The 16,719-nt window shown below is 46.9% G+C and overlaps 1 protein-coding gene across 1 annotated transcript in view; it reads left to right on the top strand.

Moving 5' to 3' along the window:
- The first annotated feature begins 4,633 nt into the window (after positions 1–4,633).
- Positions 4,634–16,719, top strand: part of LOC137368874 (E3 ubiquitin-protein ligase RMND5A) — a 60,317-nt gene continuing 48,231 nt past the window's right edge. The window contains exon 1 of the mRNA XM_068029102.1: positions 4,634–5,228. Within this exon, the coding sequence (XP_067885203.1) occupies positions 5,087–5,228 (142 nt within the window). The 5' untranslated portion in view covers positions 4,634–5,086. The remainder of the gene's footprint in view (positions 5,229–16,719) is intronic.

Genomic DNA, 16,719 nt, shown 5'->3' with positions numbered 1-16,719 from the left:
GCTCTCCCCCTCGGCAACCCCCTCCAGGCCTCGATGCTTCCTCCCCTCCAGTTCCAGTTGAAGAGCCTGCATTTGCGCATGTGCAAGTACTACGCCACCTAGTGGTTGTGTTGTCAGCAAACGCAGCCTTTACAATAACCTAGTTGCTAGGCCTGGACAACGTATGCCAGCCAAGAGCGACGTCTCAATTCATTCCATCTTCGCTGCCTTCGGAGAATACTTGGCATCAGGTGGCAGGACTATATCTCCAACACAGAAGTCCTTGAAGCGGCCAACACCCCCAGCTTATACACACTACTGAGTCAGCGGCGCTTGAGATGGCTTGGCCATGTGAGCCGCATGGAAGATGGCAGGATCCCCAAAGACACATTGTACAGCGAGCTCGCCACTGGTATCAGACCCACCGGCCGTCCATGTCTCCGTTATAAAGACGTCTGCAAACGCGACATGAAATCGTGTGACATTGATCACAAGTCGTGGGAGTCAGTTGCCAGCATTCGCCAGAGCTGGCGGGCAGCCATAAAGACAGGGCTAAATTGTGGCGAGTCGAAGAGACTTAGTAGTTGGCAGGAAAAAAGACAGAGGCGCAAGGGGAGAGCCAACTGTGCAACAGCCCCAACAAACAAATTTCTCTGCAGCACCTGTGGAAGAGCCTGTCACTCCAGAATTGGCCTTTATAGCCACTCCAGGCGCTGCTTCACAAACCACTGACCACCTCCAGGCGCGTATCCATTGTCTCTCGAGATAAGGAGGCCCAAAAGAAAAAAGAAAGTTGCTAGGTTATTTAAAACAAAGTGATTCATGACAATGCAGCCAACCGTTGACGTCATCAGACTGTGCCAGGCTGCGCACATGCGCAAACAGGCTCCTGCTCTCTGTGCGTGCGTTGTGTTCTGCATTGCCAGGACAGTTTGGCGCATGCGCAGTTGACACATCCCGCGCAACGCGGGGAGAGAGCGGGAGGGGAAGCGGGGAGAGAGCAGCCGAAGAACCTGGTGACAGCGGATGCGCACTCGCTCGCTCTCTCCTCCCACCCGCGCTCCACCCCGCCTGCTCGCTTGTTCCCCCCACCTGCTCGCTCGCTCTCCCCACCAGACTGCTCGCTCTCCTCCCCTGCACGCTCTCCTGCCTGCCTGCTTGCTCCCCCGCTACCCGTTCGCTCCCCCCATCCGCCCGCTCGCTCGCTCCACACCGCCCGCCTGCCCTCTCCCCCCACCCACCTGCTCGCTCACCCCCACCCGCTCAGCTCTCCGGCCATTGTGTGCTGCCATGTGTTTACGTTGCAACTACCTGGAGGTCGCAGACTGTGACATTTTAGTGGCACATTACAATTTTTGTCTTACTTAGGGGGCTGCTGAGACAATTTCGGAAAGATAAAGGCATTCAAAATGTATCTCACTATTAATCAAAACGACGTGTGCATTGAAGTTTTAAATGAGAAGACGAATTTATTGACTTATTTTCTCGTCACTATGTTGGACACTCATTTAGTGAGATACCTGGCATTTTTTTTCTTGCATAAGTAGTCAATGTTTGCCTGCACACTTGCAGTGATGCGGAGTATGCCGGATAGATGTCCATCTGTCAGGAGTGATCTTGATCACTCTCTCTCTCCGTGTCTGTCTCTCTCTTTCTCTGTCTCTCTTCTCCCCCTCCCTCTCTGTGTTCCCCCTCTCTGTGGTTCCCCCTCTCTGTGTTTCCCCCTTTCTGTGTATTCCCCCCCTCTGTGTCATAAGCCCCTTTCTCTGTCCTCCCCTCTCTTTTTTCCCCCTCTCTGTCCTCCATCTCTCTCCCCCCTCAATTCACTCCATGTGATATCAAGAAACATCTGAAGGCATTGGATACAACAAAAGTCCTGACAACATCCCAACTGTAGTATTGCAAATTAGCTGCACCTTAGCCAAACTTTTTTTTTAAAAATCGCAGTTGTCAGTTTCACAGCTGACAGGTGCTTAGAGCAGCGACAGTGCTTCCGAACTTTGGACACGTTCATGAGCTTTTACAAAAATCGGAACCTGCCGGAAAACCCCGAACTTGTCTGAGGTTTGGAAGTGCTGCTCAGCTGAGAATTCCTGCTCTCTGCAACTGTTGGGGGGGGGGGGGGGTGCAGAGACAGAGAGTAGAGGGAGGGAGGCAGGAAGAGAGGGGGGGTAAGAGAGGGGGCAGAGGGAGGGGGGCAGGGAGCGACAGAGAGGGCAGAGACAGGTGTGCAAGAGAGGGGGGAGAGAGGGAGGGGTAGAGAGGGCAGAGAGAGAGAGCATAGAGAGAGGGAGAGAAAGAGAGGGAGACAGAGGGCAGAGAGAGAGGGGCATTAGATTGGCTATATGCTTTATGTACAGATTTATTGTCTCCATGTCCATGGCTGAGTCAATAATTTTGTCAAATGTCTGTGCTGCAACATGCCAGTGCCTGTCCCTGATTACTGACGGCGCAAACATGGACAAAAGAGCTGAATTCCAGAGGTGAGGTGAGAGTAATTGCCCTTGACATCAAGGCAGCATTTGACCAAATGTGGCATCAAGGAGCCCTAGTAAAATTGAAGTCAATGAGAATCAAATGAAATCTCTCCACTGGCTGGAGTCATACCTAGCAAAAAGGAAGATGGTTGTGGTTATTGGAGGCCAATCATCTTATCCCCAGGACATTGCCGTAGGAGTTCTTCAGGGTAGTGTCCTAGGCTTCAACTGATCAATGATCTTCCCTTAACCATAAGGCCAGAAGCAGTAATGTTCACTGATAATTGCACTGTGTTCAATTCCATTCGCAACTCCACAAATCATGAAGCAGCCTGTGCCCACATACAGCAAGACCTGGATAACATCCAGGCTTGCACTGATAAGTGGCAAGTAATATTCATAACAAATAAGTGCTAAGTAATGCCAATCTCCAACAAGAGACTAAGCACCTCCCCATGATGTTCAATGGCATTACTATTGCTGAATCCTCCACCAACAACATCCTAGGGGTCACCATTGACGAGGAATTTGACTCGACCAGCCATATAAATATGGTGGCTACAGAGCAGTTTTGAGACTGGGAATTCTGTGGCGAGTATCCAACCTCCTGACTCTCCAAAGTCTGTCCACCATCTCCAAGGCACAAGTCAGGTGTGTGATGGAATACTCTTCATGTTCTTGAGTGCAGCTCCAACAACACTCAAGAAGATCAACACCATCCAGGACAAAGCAGTCCATTTGATTGGCAACCCATCCACCACCTTCAATATTCATTCCCTCCACCACCAGTATACTGTGGCTGGAGTATGTATCATCTACAATATGCATGGTATCAAGGAGAGATGGACATTGCCTGGCACGTATGTTATTTGCCACTTATCAGCCCAAGCCTAGATGTTATCCAGGTCTTGCATCTGGATACAGACTGCCTCAGTGTCTGAGGAGCCATGAATGGTGCTGAACATTGTGCAGACATCAGTGAACACTCCCACTTCTGACCTTATGATGGAACGAAGGTCATTGATGAAGCAGCTAAAGATGTTTGAGCCTAGGACACTACCCTGAGGAGCTCCTGCAATGATGCCCTGGGACTGAGATGATTGACCTCCAACAACCACAACCATCTTCCTTCGTACTAGGTATAACTCCAACCAGCAGAGAGTTTTCCCCGGCTCCCATTGACTCCAATTTTGTTAGGACTAATGGGGTTAGGAGCTGAGTGGCCCTGGCAGAACCCAAACTGAGCATCAGCGAGCAGGTTATTGCTGAGCAGATGCCACTTGACCCTTTTCATCACTTTGCTGATGATCGAGAGTAGACTGATCAGGTAGTAATTGGCCAGTAAAATAAAAGCAAAATACTGCGGATGCTGGAAATCTGAAACAAAAACAAGAAATGCTGGATTCACTCAGCAGGTCTGGCAGCATCTGTGGAAAGAGAAGCAGAGTTAACGTTTCGGGTCGGGTCAGGGAGTTCCGAAGAAGGGTCACTGACCCGAAACGTTAACTCTGCTTCTCTTTCCACAGATGCTGCCAGACCTGCTGAGCGAATCCAGCATTTCTTGTTTTTGTTGTTGTAGTAATTGGCCAGGTTGGATTTGTCCTGCCTTTTATGGATAGGACACATTTGGGCAATTTTCCACATTGCGGGTAGAAGCCAGTGCTGCAACTGCACTGGAACAGCTCGACTAGGGGCACAGCTAGTTCTGGAGCACAAGTTTTCAGTATTATTGCCAGAATGTTGTCAGGACCCATAGCCTTTGCGGTATCAGCACTTAACAACATAAAATACAATTTAATACTAGACTCTCTGCATTACTAGATAACATTAACCACTAGGAACCTGTCCGACCTCTGGTGAATTCAATTCCTCCTTCAGATACCTCAGCCTGACACAAGTAGGCCACACGGTAACATAGCAACCGCCGGTTAAAGGTCAAATGAGCCGCTGTTGCCCAATGAACGCCGTCATTTTGAAGGAATATTGAGTTAAAAAATACAAGAGAACTGACGGCTGAAAAACGATCGGATTAATACTCGTCTGGTTTGTGGTCAGATACTTGCCACATCCATTTTTGAAAGTGTCATTTTCCCAACTCTCCGATTCGTATAAATTTAATCCCCGTAAAGAGCCGCAAATAACTTCCGGTCTGGTCCATCAGGAGGCAAAAAGCACAGGGAGTTGGGATGGGAAGCTATGAATGATATCTTGGGGAATAATAGCATCTAAATAAGTACATTGGAGTCGCGAAAGAGCGGAACGGATTTCATAATGACTATACTGCACATAGATTTGATTTTTTTTGCCGGTCTGCCGGTTATTAAGCGGTTTGCCTCCCTTCCGTGCACCCCCCTCATCACACAGCCGGTTTGTGAGTGTTGGTATGTTCCACCTGTCGCGCGAAGTCGCAGCTGCGGTTTCGAGAAAAACAAAAACAGTCGCGAGCGTGAGGCGCGCGGATCGGCCCGGAGCGGAGTGTGGTGGCGGCGCAGGCGCGGAGCCGAAGCTCGAGCCGCGGGGAGAAACCATAGGGTTCGGGTCAGTCAGTCCGCCCGCGTCCGCTCGGCGGAGCGGTCCGTCTGTCTGTTTAACTTCCCCCCCCCCTCCCCCACCCCCTGTTTGGTTATATCATGGAGCAATGTCTGAACGTGGAGAGGGAGCTGGATAAAGTGCTGCAGAAATTCACCTCGTATGGACAACATTGTGACCGGACCTTGGAGGAGCTGATCGAGTACACGAGCGGCCTGAGGCAGGAACTGACCCAGACTGGAGGTGAGCGCCGCCATGGCGACGAGGACACTGGGCCAGCAGCAGCAATTGTTAACAGTGCCCAGGCCTGTAGGGTGTATGTGTATTTGTGTGGTGTGTGGGTGGGGGGTGTTGGATGGTTGGCTCAGTTGGCTAGACGGCCTAGTGTATGATGCAGAAAGATGTCAACAGCGCGGGTTCAATCCCCTTACTGGTTGTGGTAGTTCATGGCGGCCTGCCTCCTCGCCTTAGGAGCGGTGACCCTCAAATTATACATCACCAATTGTCTCTAATCGGGAGAGATGCCTATGCGCCTTTGGGACTATGGCTAGCACAATGAAATACAATGTGTGTGTGTATGCCTTGGCATAATTCAAAGGCACATTGCATTCGGCGTATGTCACATACCCACACTCTGGCTGATGCATTTCATACTTACACTACACTTGACTGCTTTGGCTCCCCATTTAATATTATTTAACCTCAATCCACTGCATTGCATGAGATGAGGTGTGTATTATTGCAACACTGACATTGCATGATTCTCTGGCTGGAATGTTATACTACAACTGAGAACAAGTGTGCAATGTTCTATCACACTTAATAACATTACATGACACTGGAGCTAAGATCTGTAATGTTATGCAACACTCATTTGCACTGATAGCACACTTGAGCTGGTGTACTTGCACAGTTGACTTTGGGATTAGAGTAAATGAGAAAATAAGTCGTACTGCAATTGTATAGAGTCTTGGTGAAACCACACCTGGAGTTTTGGTTTCCTTACCTTAAGGAAGGAAATACTTGCCTCGGAGAGGGTGTAATGAAGATTCACCAGATTGATTCCTGGGATGAGAGGACTGTCCTATGAGAAGTGATTGAATATGATGGCCCTATATTCTCTGGAATTTAGAAGAATGAGAGGTGATCTCTTTGAAACATATACAATTCTTGGGCTTGATAGGGTAGATGCTGGGGGGGATGTTTCCCCTGGCTGGAAAGTCTAGAACTAGGGGTCAGAGTCTTAGTCTGAGGGGCCGGTCATTTAGGATTGAGATGAGGAGACACTTCCTCACTCATAAAAGGGTTGTGAAATTTTGGCATTCTGTACCCCAAAAAGCTGTGGATGCTCAGTTATTGAGTATATTCAAGTCAGAGATCGACAGAATTTTTTGAAATACTAAGGGAATCAAGGGGTTATGGGAATAGTACAGGAAGGTATTGTTGAAGTAGAAGATTAGCCATGATCGTATTGATTGGCAGAACAGGGTCAAGGGGCCAAATGGCCTACTCCTATTTCTTGTGTCCTTACTTACAATAAGCTCCCTTGCAGTGATGCTACAGTACACAGATGTTACATGTGTATTCCAGCCTAGAATTTCACTCACTGGATATGTGGTCCATGTGTATACACAGCGTGATTATGGTAACTTACAGTGCCAGAGGAGGATGCAATGGGAAATTACAAAAGTACTAGAAAATCTTGTTGATTGCAACTTGCTGCCAGGAAAATCATCTCTTCTGATATGTACATTGCAGTCTGCAGACTGTAAAAACTTGTATTACAAATTAAGATATACCCCAGCAGTGTTGCTGTAAGATTTTACAAAAGCATAAAGTATCAGCAGTTTTCACGAGGTTGCAGCAGAGGTGTTTTGTTGGGTTTATAGTGCAACATAATGCTGTGTGTGTTTTTTATGTAGATTGTGCACTTGAGCTTTGGAAACATAATAAGGGCGTGGCTAGATTATAGTATTTTGCTTACATTTTTTTTTTACTGTATTGGTACCAAGCTCTTTAACCAAGCATTTGGTCACCTGTCCTAATATCTCCGTATGTGGCGCGGTGCCAAATCTTATTTGAGAACACTCCTGTGAAACGGCTTGGGATGTTTTATTACATTAAGTTGTTATTGATTGCACTGCTTTAGATTTTGTATTGTATTATGCTATGATTTTCTTAGGCTAGATGGGAGATGAATGGTTTACATCAAGCTAGCTTCTTTCCACGATTAGCTACTTCGTGATTTTACTTAAACTGATCTCAATTAGCTTTTGTTGCTTTGAAAATAATTTGGATAGGTGGTAGTGCCTCTTGGAGTATGATTGATGTCTTCGCTATAATTGGTACAGTAAACTGTGCTGTGCTGTCTAAAGGGGGAGGTAGTTGAACATTTTTCAGGTAGGCTAAATGCAAGTTTGAGCCAAAATATAACACCAGATTGAAACAGCTGATGCGGAATCTGCTCCCTTTATAAAGTGGAATCAATTCAGCAACAGAAAGAAATTGCATGAGTAGTTGAGACCCTAATTTGGATGTGTGTGTATGTACAAATTTTAATGAGTGCAAGGTTTCATTTGTACATTTGACTTAAGTACTGTTGGTGAAAGAAAGCAAGACTTGCACCTATGTAGTAGCTTTCATGACCCTAGGATGGTGGAAAGTGCTTTACAGCCAATGAAGTGCCTTTTGAAATGTAGTCATTGTTGCAATGTAAGAAATACAGCAGCCAAGTTGTGCACAGAAAAGTCCCACCAACAACAATTGGTCTCGGAGGATGATGGACTGCATCCAGATGTATGTCTGCTGGAGTGTTCTCTCCAGGGCACAGGCCTGGGCAAACAGCATGGAGACCTGGAGTTCCTCAAGCATCAGGACCAGCACCACCCCCCCCTCCCCTCGGCATTGCTGGTATTGTCCAAAGGAAAAGGAAAAAACAGTACCGTTTGGTACTAGCTGTGCTGCAGGAGTTACCAGAAAGCTGTCCGATAAATGATACATAACCGCCTATGGGACTCCACTCTGGATTTTCGGTCGGGAATTACTCCCTAAGCCGCCTTCTCTCCTGAGATGCGCACAAGACAGCGATGCTATTTATCCATAGCTGGGGGTCTGGTTTGTGGACGTCCGGGCAGAACCACGTGGTGGGCCTGCATGCCATGCATTTGAGGGCCAGGCCTCCTCAGTTTCCTATAGTTTAGCCTGGGACTATAGATACCCAGTTTACGTATGTCGCCACAGGGAGGCATTACATGGGGATTGTTGATGGAAAAGCTATGTACTGACAGGCAGAGGCTTAAACACTTGGCTCTCTTTTTTGCACTACTTGTATTGCTAGCTAGTGGTGAGAACTGAAAGCGAGAGGTGACCAGCAGACTAACTGCCATGCATCACCCATGGTTAGACAATAATCTCTGGATTATTACCTGAGCCACGTGCCAGTTGGCAGAGGGCACAGAAGATTACTGAAATGAATACGTGGCTGAAAGACTGGTGTGGGAGAAATGGGTTTCAGTTCTTGCGGCACTGGCACCAGTACTAAGAACATAAGAAATAGAAGCAGGAGTAGGCCATTGGCCCCTCAAGCCTGCCCCGCCATTCAATAAGATCTGCCCTAGACCTCAATTCCACTTTCGTGTCAGCTCCTCATAGCCCTCAACTCCCTGATATTTCAAAAATCTATCTACCTACTCTTTAAATACTTTCAGTGATCTAGCCTCCTGGGCGGCACAGTGGCGCAGTGGTTAGCACCGCAGCCTCACAGCTCCAGCGACCCGGGTTCAGTTCCAGGTACTGCCTGTGTGGAGTTTGCAAGTTCTCCCTGTGTCTGCGTGGGTTTCCGCCGGGTGCTCCGGTTTCCTCCCAAAGACTTGCAGGTTGATAGGTAAATTGGCCATTGTAAATTGCCCCTAGTGTAGGTAGGTGGTAGGAGAAAGGTGGGGATGTGGTAGAGAATATGGGATTAATATAGGATTAGTATAAATGGGTGGTTGTTGGTCGGCACAGACTCGGTGGGCTGAAGGGCCTGTTTCAGTGCTGTATCTCTAAATAAAAATAAAACTCTCTGGGATAGAGAATGCCAGTCATTCACTACCCTCAGAGAAGAAATTCCTTCGCATCTCAGATTTAAATGACTGTCCCCTTATTCTCTACCTATGTTCCCTAGTTCGAGATTGCCCCACTAGTGGAAACGTCTTCTCAACATCTACCCTGTCAAGCCTCCTCAGAATCTTGTACATTTCAATAAGATTATCCCTCATTCTTCTAAATTCTAATGAATAAAGGCCTAACCTGTTTAGCCGTTTTTGATAAGTCAACCCCTTCATCCCAGGAATTAGCCTAGTGAATCTCTTTTGAACTGCCTCCAGTGCCAGTATATCCTTTCTTAAATATGGGACCAAAACTGTATACAGTACTCCGGGTACGGCCTCACCTACACCCTGCACAGTTGTAACAAGACTTCCCTATTTTTAAACTCCAACCCCCTGGCAATGAAGGCCAAAGTTCCATTTTCCTTTTAATTACTTGCTGCACCTGCATGCTGACTTTATGTTTCATGCGCAAGAACACCCAGATCCCTCTGCTGCATTTTTTTGAAATCTCTCTCCATTTAAATAATCTGCCTTTTGATTCTTCCAACCAAAGTATATGACCTCGCACTTTCCTACATTAAACTCCATCTGCCAAGTTTTTGCCCACTCACTCAACCTATCTATATCCCACTGGGGAAAGTGGAGGCTGTACTGTTGGGACAGTCTGCACCTGAACCGTGCTGGGACCAGTATTCCAGCAAACCATATAACTAGGGAAGTAGAGAGGGCTTTAAACTAAACAAGGGATCAAGCCTGGGTAGATGTAGCAAACCAAGGGTTAGAGTCAAGACAGGAGAGGAGAATAGTAATGTGGGAAATGAAAGTCAAAGAATGGAAGAAAGGGACAGAGAGAAAAAACCTAATAACACACCAACAGTCCAGACTTCCTCCTTCTTTGGCCTCCTTGTCTCGAGAGACAATGGGTAAGTGCTTAGAGGTGGTCAGTGGTTTGTGAAGCAGCGCCTGGAGTGACTATAAAGGCCAATTCTAGAGTGACAGACTCTTCCATAGGTGCTGCAGATAAAATTGGTTGTCGGGGCTGTTACACAGTTGGCTCTCTCCTTGCGCTTCTGTCTTTTTTTCCTGCCAAGTGCTAAGTCTCTTCAACTCGCCACTCTTTAGCCCCGCCTTTATGGCTGTCCGCCAGCTTTGGCGATCACTGGTAACTGACTCCCACGACTTGTGATCAATGTCACAAGACTTCATGTGGCGTTTGCAGATGTCTTTAAAGCGAGACGTGGACGGCCGGTGGGTCTGATACCAGTGACGAGCTGGCTGTACAATGTGTCTTTGGGGATCCTGCCATCTTCATGTGGCTCACATGGCCAAGCCATCTCAAGTGCCGCTAGCTCAGTAGGGTCTATATGCTGGGGATGTTGGCTGCCTTGAGGACTTCTGCGTTGGAGATACGGTCCTGCCACCTGATGCCAAGGATTCTCCGGAGGCAGCGAAGATGAAATGAATTGAGACGTCGCTCTTGGCTGACATACGTTGTCCGGGCCTCGCTGCTATAGGGCAAGGTACTGAGGACACAGGCTTGATACACTCGGACGTTTGTGTTCCGTGTCAGTGCGCCATTTTCCCACACTCTCTTGGCCAGTCTGGACATAGCAGCAGAAGCCTTTCCCATGCGTTAGTTGATTTCTGCATCTAGAGACAGGTTACTGGTGATAGTTGAGCCTACGTAGGTGAACTCTTGAACCACTTCCAGAGCGTGGTTGTCGATATTGATGGATGGAGCATTTCTGACGTCCTGTCCCATGATGTTCGTTTTCTTGAGGCTGGTGGTTAGGTCAAATTCGTTGCAGGCAGCCACAATCCTGTCGATGAGTCTCTGCAGACACTCTTCAGTGTGAGATGTTAATGCAGCATTGTTAGTGAAGAGGGGTTCCCTGATGAGGACCTTCCTTACTTTGGTCTTCACTCTTAGACGGGCAAAGTTGAACAACCTGCCAACTGATCTTGTGTGGAGGAAATTTCCTTCTTCAGGCTTGAACGCATGTGAGAACAGCAGGGAGAAGAAGATCCTAAACAGTGGAGGTGCGACAACACAGCCCTGTTTCACATCACTCAGAATAGGAAAGGGGTTTGGTGAGGCACAGCTATGGTGAATTGTGCCTTTCATGGAATGAGGTGATGATACTTAGTAGCTTTGGTGGACATCCGAACTTTGCTCCTAGTCTGAAGAGACCACGTCTGCTGACGAGGTCAAAGGCTTTGGTGAGATCTATGAAAGCAACGTAGAGGAGCATCTGTTGTTCGTGGCACTTCTGTAGCTGGCGAAGGGAGAACAGCATGTCAATGGTGGATCTCTCTGCTCGAAAGCCACACTGTGCCTCAGGATAGACACGCTCAGCCAGCGTCTGGAGACTGTTTAAAACGACTTGAGCGAAGACTTTCCCCATTATGCTAAGCAGGGAGATTCCACGGTAGTTGTTGCAGTCACCCTTGTGATGATATTGGCATCGTGCATGTCCTGTGGTACTGCTCCCTCATCCCAGCGCAGGCAAAGCAGTTCATGGAGTGCTGAAAGTATAGCAGGCTTGGCACTCTTGATTATTTCAGGGGTAATTCCGTCCTTCCCAGGAGCTTTTCCGCTGGCTAGAGAATCAATGGCATCACTGAGTTCCGATTTTGTTGGCTGTTCGTCCATCTCCTGCATGACAGGAAGAGAATGGGCTGCATTGAGGGCGGTCTCAGTGACAACATTTTCCCTGGAGTACAGTTCTAGGTAGTGCTCCACCCAGCGGTCCATATGCGTGCGTTGGTCAGTTACAAAGATAACAAAAAGACAAAACTAAAGGCTCTGGATCTGAATGCACGTAGCATTCATAACAAGGTTGACAAACTGAGGGCACATTGATGTAAATAAATATGATCTGATAGCCATCACGGAGATGTCGCTGCAGATGACAAGGATTGGGTTCTGAATATTTTGAGGGGTATATGACATTCAAGAAGAATAGGAAGCAAGATCAAGGTGGAGGGGTAGCACTGTTAATCAAGGATGGCATTGGTGCAATAGTTAGAGATGACCTTGGTTCAGGAGATCAGAATGTAGAATCGGTTTGGGTGGAGATGAGGAATAGTAGGGGAAAGGAGTCACTAGTGGGAGTGGTTTACAGCGCCCCAACAGTAACTATAATGCAGGACAAAGGTTAGAAGGTTGTTGGGTGGTTGTGATAAAGGGACAGCAATAATCATGGGTGATTTTAATCAACATAAAGAACAAAGAACAGTACAGCACAGGAACAGGCCATTCGGCCCTCCAAGCCTGCGCCGATCTTGATGCCTGCCTAAACTAACACCTTCTGCACTTCCGGGGCCCATATCCCTCTATTCCCTTCCTATTCATATATTTGTCAAGATGTCTCTTAAACGTCGCTATCGTATCTGCTTCCACCACCTCCTCTGGCAGCAAGTTCCAGGCACTCACCACCCTCTGTGTAAAAAAAAAAAAAAAACTTGCCTCGCACATCCCCTCTAGACTTTGCCCCTCGCACCTTAAACCTATGTCCCCTAGTAACTGACTCTTCCACCCTGGGAAAAAGCTTCTGACTATTCACTCTGTCCATGCCGCTCATAACTTTGTAAACCTCTATCATGTTGCCCCTCCACCTGAATCGATCCAGTGAAAACAATGAGTTTATCCAACCTCTCCTCATAGCTAATGCCCTCTAGACCAGGCAACATCCTGGTAAACCTCCTCTGTACCCTCTCCAAAGCCTCCACGTCCTTCTGGTAGTGTGGCGACCAGAATTGCACGCAATATTCTTAAGTGTGGCCTAAGGTTCTGTACAGCTGCAACATGACTTGCCAATTTTTATACTCTATGCCCCGACCGATCAAAGCAAGCATGCCGTAAGCCTTCTTGACTACCTTATCCACCTGCGTTGCCACTTTCAGTGACCTGTGAACCTGTACGCCCAGATCTCTCTGCCTGTCAATACTCCTAAGGGTTCTGCCATTTACTATATACCTCCCACCTGCATTAGACCTTCCAAAATGCATTACCTCACATTTGTCCGGATTAAACTCCATCTGCCATTTCTCCGCCCAAGTCTCCAACCGATCTATATCCTGCTGTGTCCTCTGACAATCCTCATCATTATCCGCAACTCCACCAACCTTTGTGTCGTCCGCAAACTTACTAATCAGACCAGCTACATTTTCCTCCAAATCATTTATATATACTACAAACAGCAAAGGTCCCAGCACTGATCCATGCGGAACACCACTAGTCACATCCCTCCATTCAGAAAAACACCCATCCACTGATACCCTCTGTCTTCTATGACCGAGCCAGTTCTGTATCCACCTTGCCAGCTCACCTCTGATCCCGTGTGACTTCACCTTTTGTACCAGTCTGCCATGCGGGACCTTGTCAAAGGCTTTACTAAAGTCCATATAGATAACATCCACTGCCCTTCCTTCATCAATCATCTTTGTCACTTCCTCAAAAAACTCAATCAAATTAGAAAGGCACGACCTTCCCTTCACAAAACCATGCTGTCTCTCGCTAATAAGTTCGTTTGTTTCCAAATGGGAGTAGATCCCGTCCCGGATAATCCTCTCTCATAGTTTCCCTACCACTGACGTAAGGTTCACCGACTTATAATTTCCTGGATTATCCTTGCCACCCTTCTTAAACAAAGGCACAACATTGGCTATTCTCCAGTCCTCTGGGACCTCACCTGTAGCCAATGAGGATGCAGAGATTTCTGTCAAGGCCCCAGCAATTTCTTCCCTTGCCTCCCTCAGTATTCTGGGGTAGATCCCATCAGGCCCTGGGGACTTATCTACCTTAATGCTTTGCAAGACCCCCAACACCACCTCCTTTTTGATAATGAGATGACTGAGACTATCTGCACTCCCTTCCCTCGGCTCATCATCCACCAAGTCCTTCTCTTTGGTGAATACTGATGCAAAGTACTCATTTAGCAGCTCGCCCATTTCCTCTGGCTCCACACATAGATTCCCATCTCTGTCCTTGAATGGGCCAACCCTTTCCCTGGTTACCCTCTTGCTCTTTATATACGTATAAAAAGCCTTGGGAATTTCCTTAATCCTGATTGCCAATGACTTTTCATGGCCCCTTTTAGCCCTCCTAATTCCTTGCTTAAGTTCCTTCCTATTGTCTTTATATTCCTCAAGGGCTTCATCTGTTCCTAGCCTTCCAGCCCTTACAAATGCTTCCTTTTTCTTTTTGACTAAGCTCACAATATCACGTGTTATCCAAGCTTCCCGAAACTTGCCAAACTTGTCTTTCTTCCTCACAGGAACATGCTGGTCCTGGATTCTAATCAGCTGATGTTTGAAAGACTCCCACATGTCAGATGTTGATTTACCCTCAAACAGCCCCAAAAACTGGAAAAACTGGAAAAATCAGATTGGCAATAGTAGCTTGGATGAGGAGTTCATAGAATGCTTTTCAGAGAGTTTCTTAGAGCAGCACATTCTGGAACCAACCAGAGTAGAGGCCAGCTACCCGACCCAAACCTGACGACATGCGCCGGGTTCGAGTCGGGTTGGGCCGGACACACACGGTAAGTGCTCTGCTGGTAAAATAAAAAAAACTTACCTGAGCTGGGAGTCCAGGCCGAAATTGAGTCTGCGCAGTGAGCGACTGACGTCACAATGACGTCATCGCGCATGTGCTCTGCTGCCGGGAGGATCCGAGTCCGAAGGTAAGTAAACGGATGGTCGGAATGGGATTAGGTTGTGTCGGGGCCTGGGCTAAATCGGAGGGACTCGGGCCGGGTCGGGCTCGGGTCCGCTGTGGTTCGGGTTGAGTTCCTTTTTCTTGACCTGAACAGGCCTCTAAACCAGAGAGCAGGTTATGTTAGACTTGGTATTTTGTAATGTGACAGGATTAATTAATGACCTCAGAGTAAGGGCACCTCTAGGTAGCAGCGACCACAATACGATTGAATTTTACATTTAGTTTGAAAGGAGTGGGTCTAAGACTAGTATTTTAAAGTTAAATAAGGACAACTATGTGGGCATGAAAGCTGAGCTAGCTGAAGGGTTACTAGGCTAGGAGATAGATCAATAGAGAAGCAGTGACAGCCATTCAAGGGGATATTTCAGAATACTCAGGATTAGTACATTCCCACTATAAAGAAAAATTCTAAGGGGAGGACCCACCATCCGTGGTTAACGACAGAAGTTAAGGGAAAAGCATATAATTGCGCAAAGGTGAGTGGCAGGTCAGATGATTGGGCAGAATATAAAGAATGACTACGAGAATGACTACAAGGATATTGGGAGAAAGAAATTGGAGTATGAGAGGAAGCTAGCTAGAAACTTAAAAACGGATAGCAAGAGTTTCTACAGGTATTTAAAAAGGAAAAGAGTAAGTAAAGTGAGTGTTGGTCCTCTAGAGAGTGAGAATGGGGGGGTTACTAGATAATCAGGAAATGGCAGATGAAATGAACAAATATTTTGCTTCTGTCTTCACTATAGATATACATTTCAGAAGTATTTAGATGAGCACTTGAAATGCCATAGCATACAAGGCTACGGACCAAGTGCTGGAAAATGGGATTAGAATAGTTAGGCGCTTGATGGACGGCACGGACACGATGGGCCGAAGGGCCTGTTTCTGTGCTGTATAACTCTGACTCTATAGAGGATACAAAAAACATTCCAGTAATAGCTGTAAATTAGGCGGTGGAAGGAAGAGAGGAACTTGGTGAAATTACAATCACCAGGGAAGTGGTACTGACCAAATTAATGGAGCTGTGGGCTGACAGGTCTCCGGGTCCTGATGGGCGTCATCCTAGGGACTTAAAAGAGGTGGTTAATGAGGTAGTAGATGCGTTGGTGTTAATTTTTCAAAATTTGCTAGATTCTGGTAAGGCTCCATCAGACTGGAAAGTAGAAAATATCTATACAAGAAGTGGTGGTGGAAAGAAACAGAAAACAGATAACTATAGGCCAGTTAGCTTGACGTCTGTCTGGGGGAAGGTGTTCGAATTGATCATTAAGGAGGTTATAGCTGGGCAGTTAGAAAAACTCAAGGTAATTGGGAATAGTCAGCATGGCTATGTGAAAGGGAAATTGTGTTTAACCAATTTATTGGAGTTCTTTGAAGGAGTGATATGTGCCTTGGATAAAGGGGAGCCCATTGACGTGCTGTACTTGGATTCCAGAAGGCATTTGACAAGATACTACATAAAAGGTTATTGTGCAAAGTAGGAGCTCCTGGTGTCGGGGGTAACATATTAGCATGGATAGAAGATTGGCTGGCTGGCAGAAAACAGAGTATGCATAAATGGGTCCTTGTCACATCCTGCCAATCAGAAGAGTGGAGTTCCGCAGGGGCTTCAAGTTTTTACTATTTATATCAATGACTTAGATGAGGGGAGTGATGGAATGATAGCTAAATTTGCAGATGATACAAAGATAGGTAGGAAAGTATGTTGTGAAGAGGACATAAGGAGGTTGCAGACTGATATAGAAGGTTGAGTGAGTGGGCAGAAATCTGGCAGTTGGAGTATAATGTGGGAATATGTGAAGTTGTTCACTTTGGCAGGAAGAATAAAAATGCAGTCTATGACTTAAACAGAGATTACAGAACTCTGAGGTCAAGAGGGATCTAGGTGTTCTCGTGCATGAGTCACAAAAAGGTAGTACACATG

This window comes from Heterodontus francisci, chromosome 1, assembly GCF_036365525.1.
Source record: "Heterodontus francisci isolate sHetFra1 chromosome 1, sHetFra1.hap1, whole genome shotgun sequence".
In the NCBI taxonomy this organism is placed as follows: domain Eukaryota; kingdom Metazoa; phylum Chordata; class Chondrichthyes; order Heterodontiformes; family Heterodontidae; genus Heterodontus; species Heterodontus francisci.
This window is presented reverse-complemented; position numbering and strand designations above follow the sequence as displayed.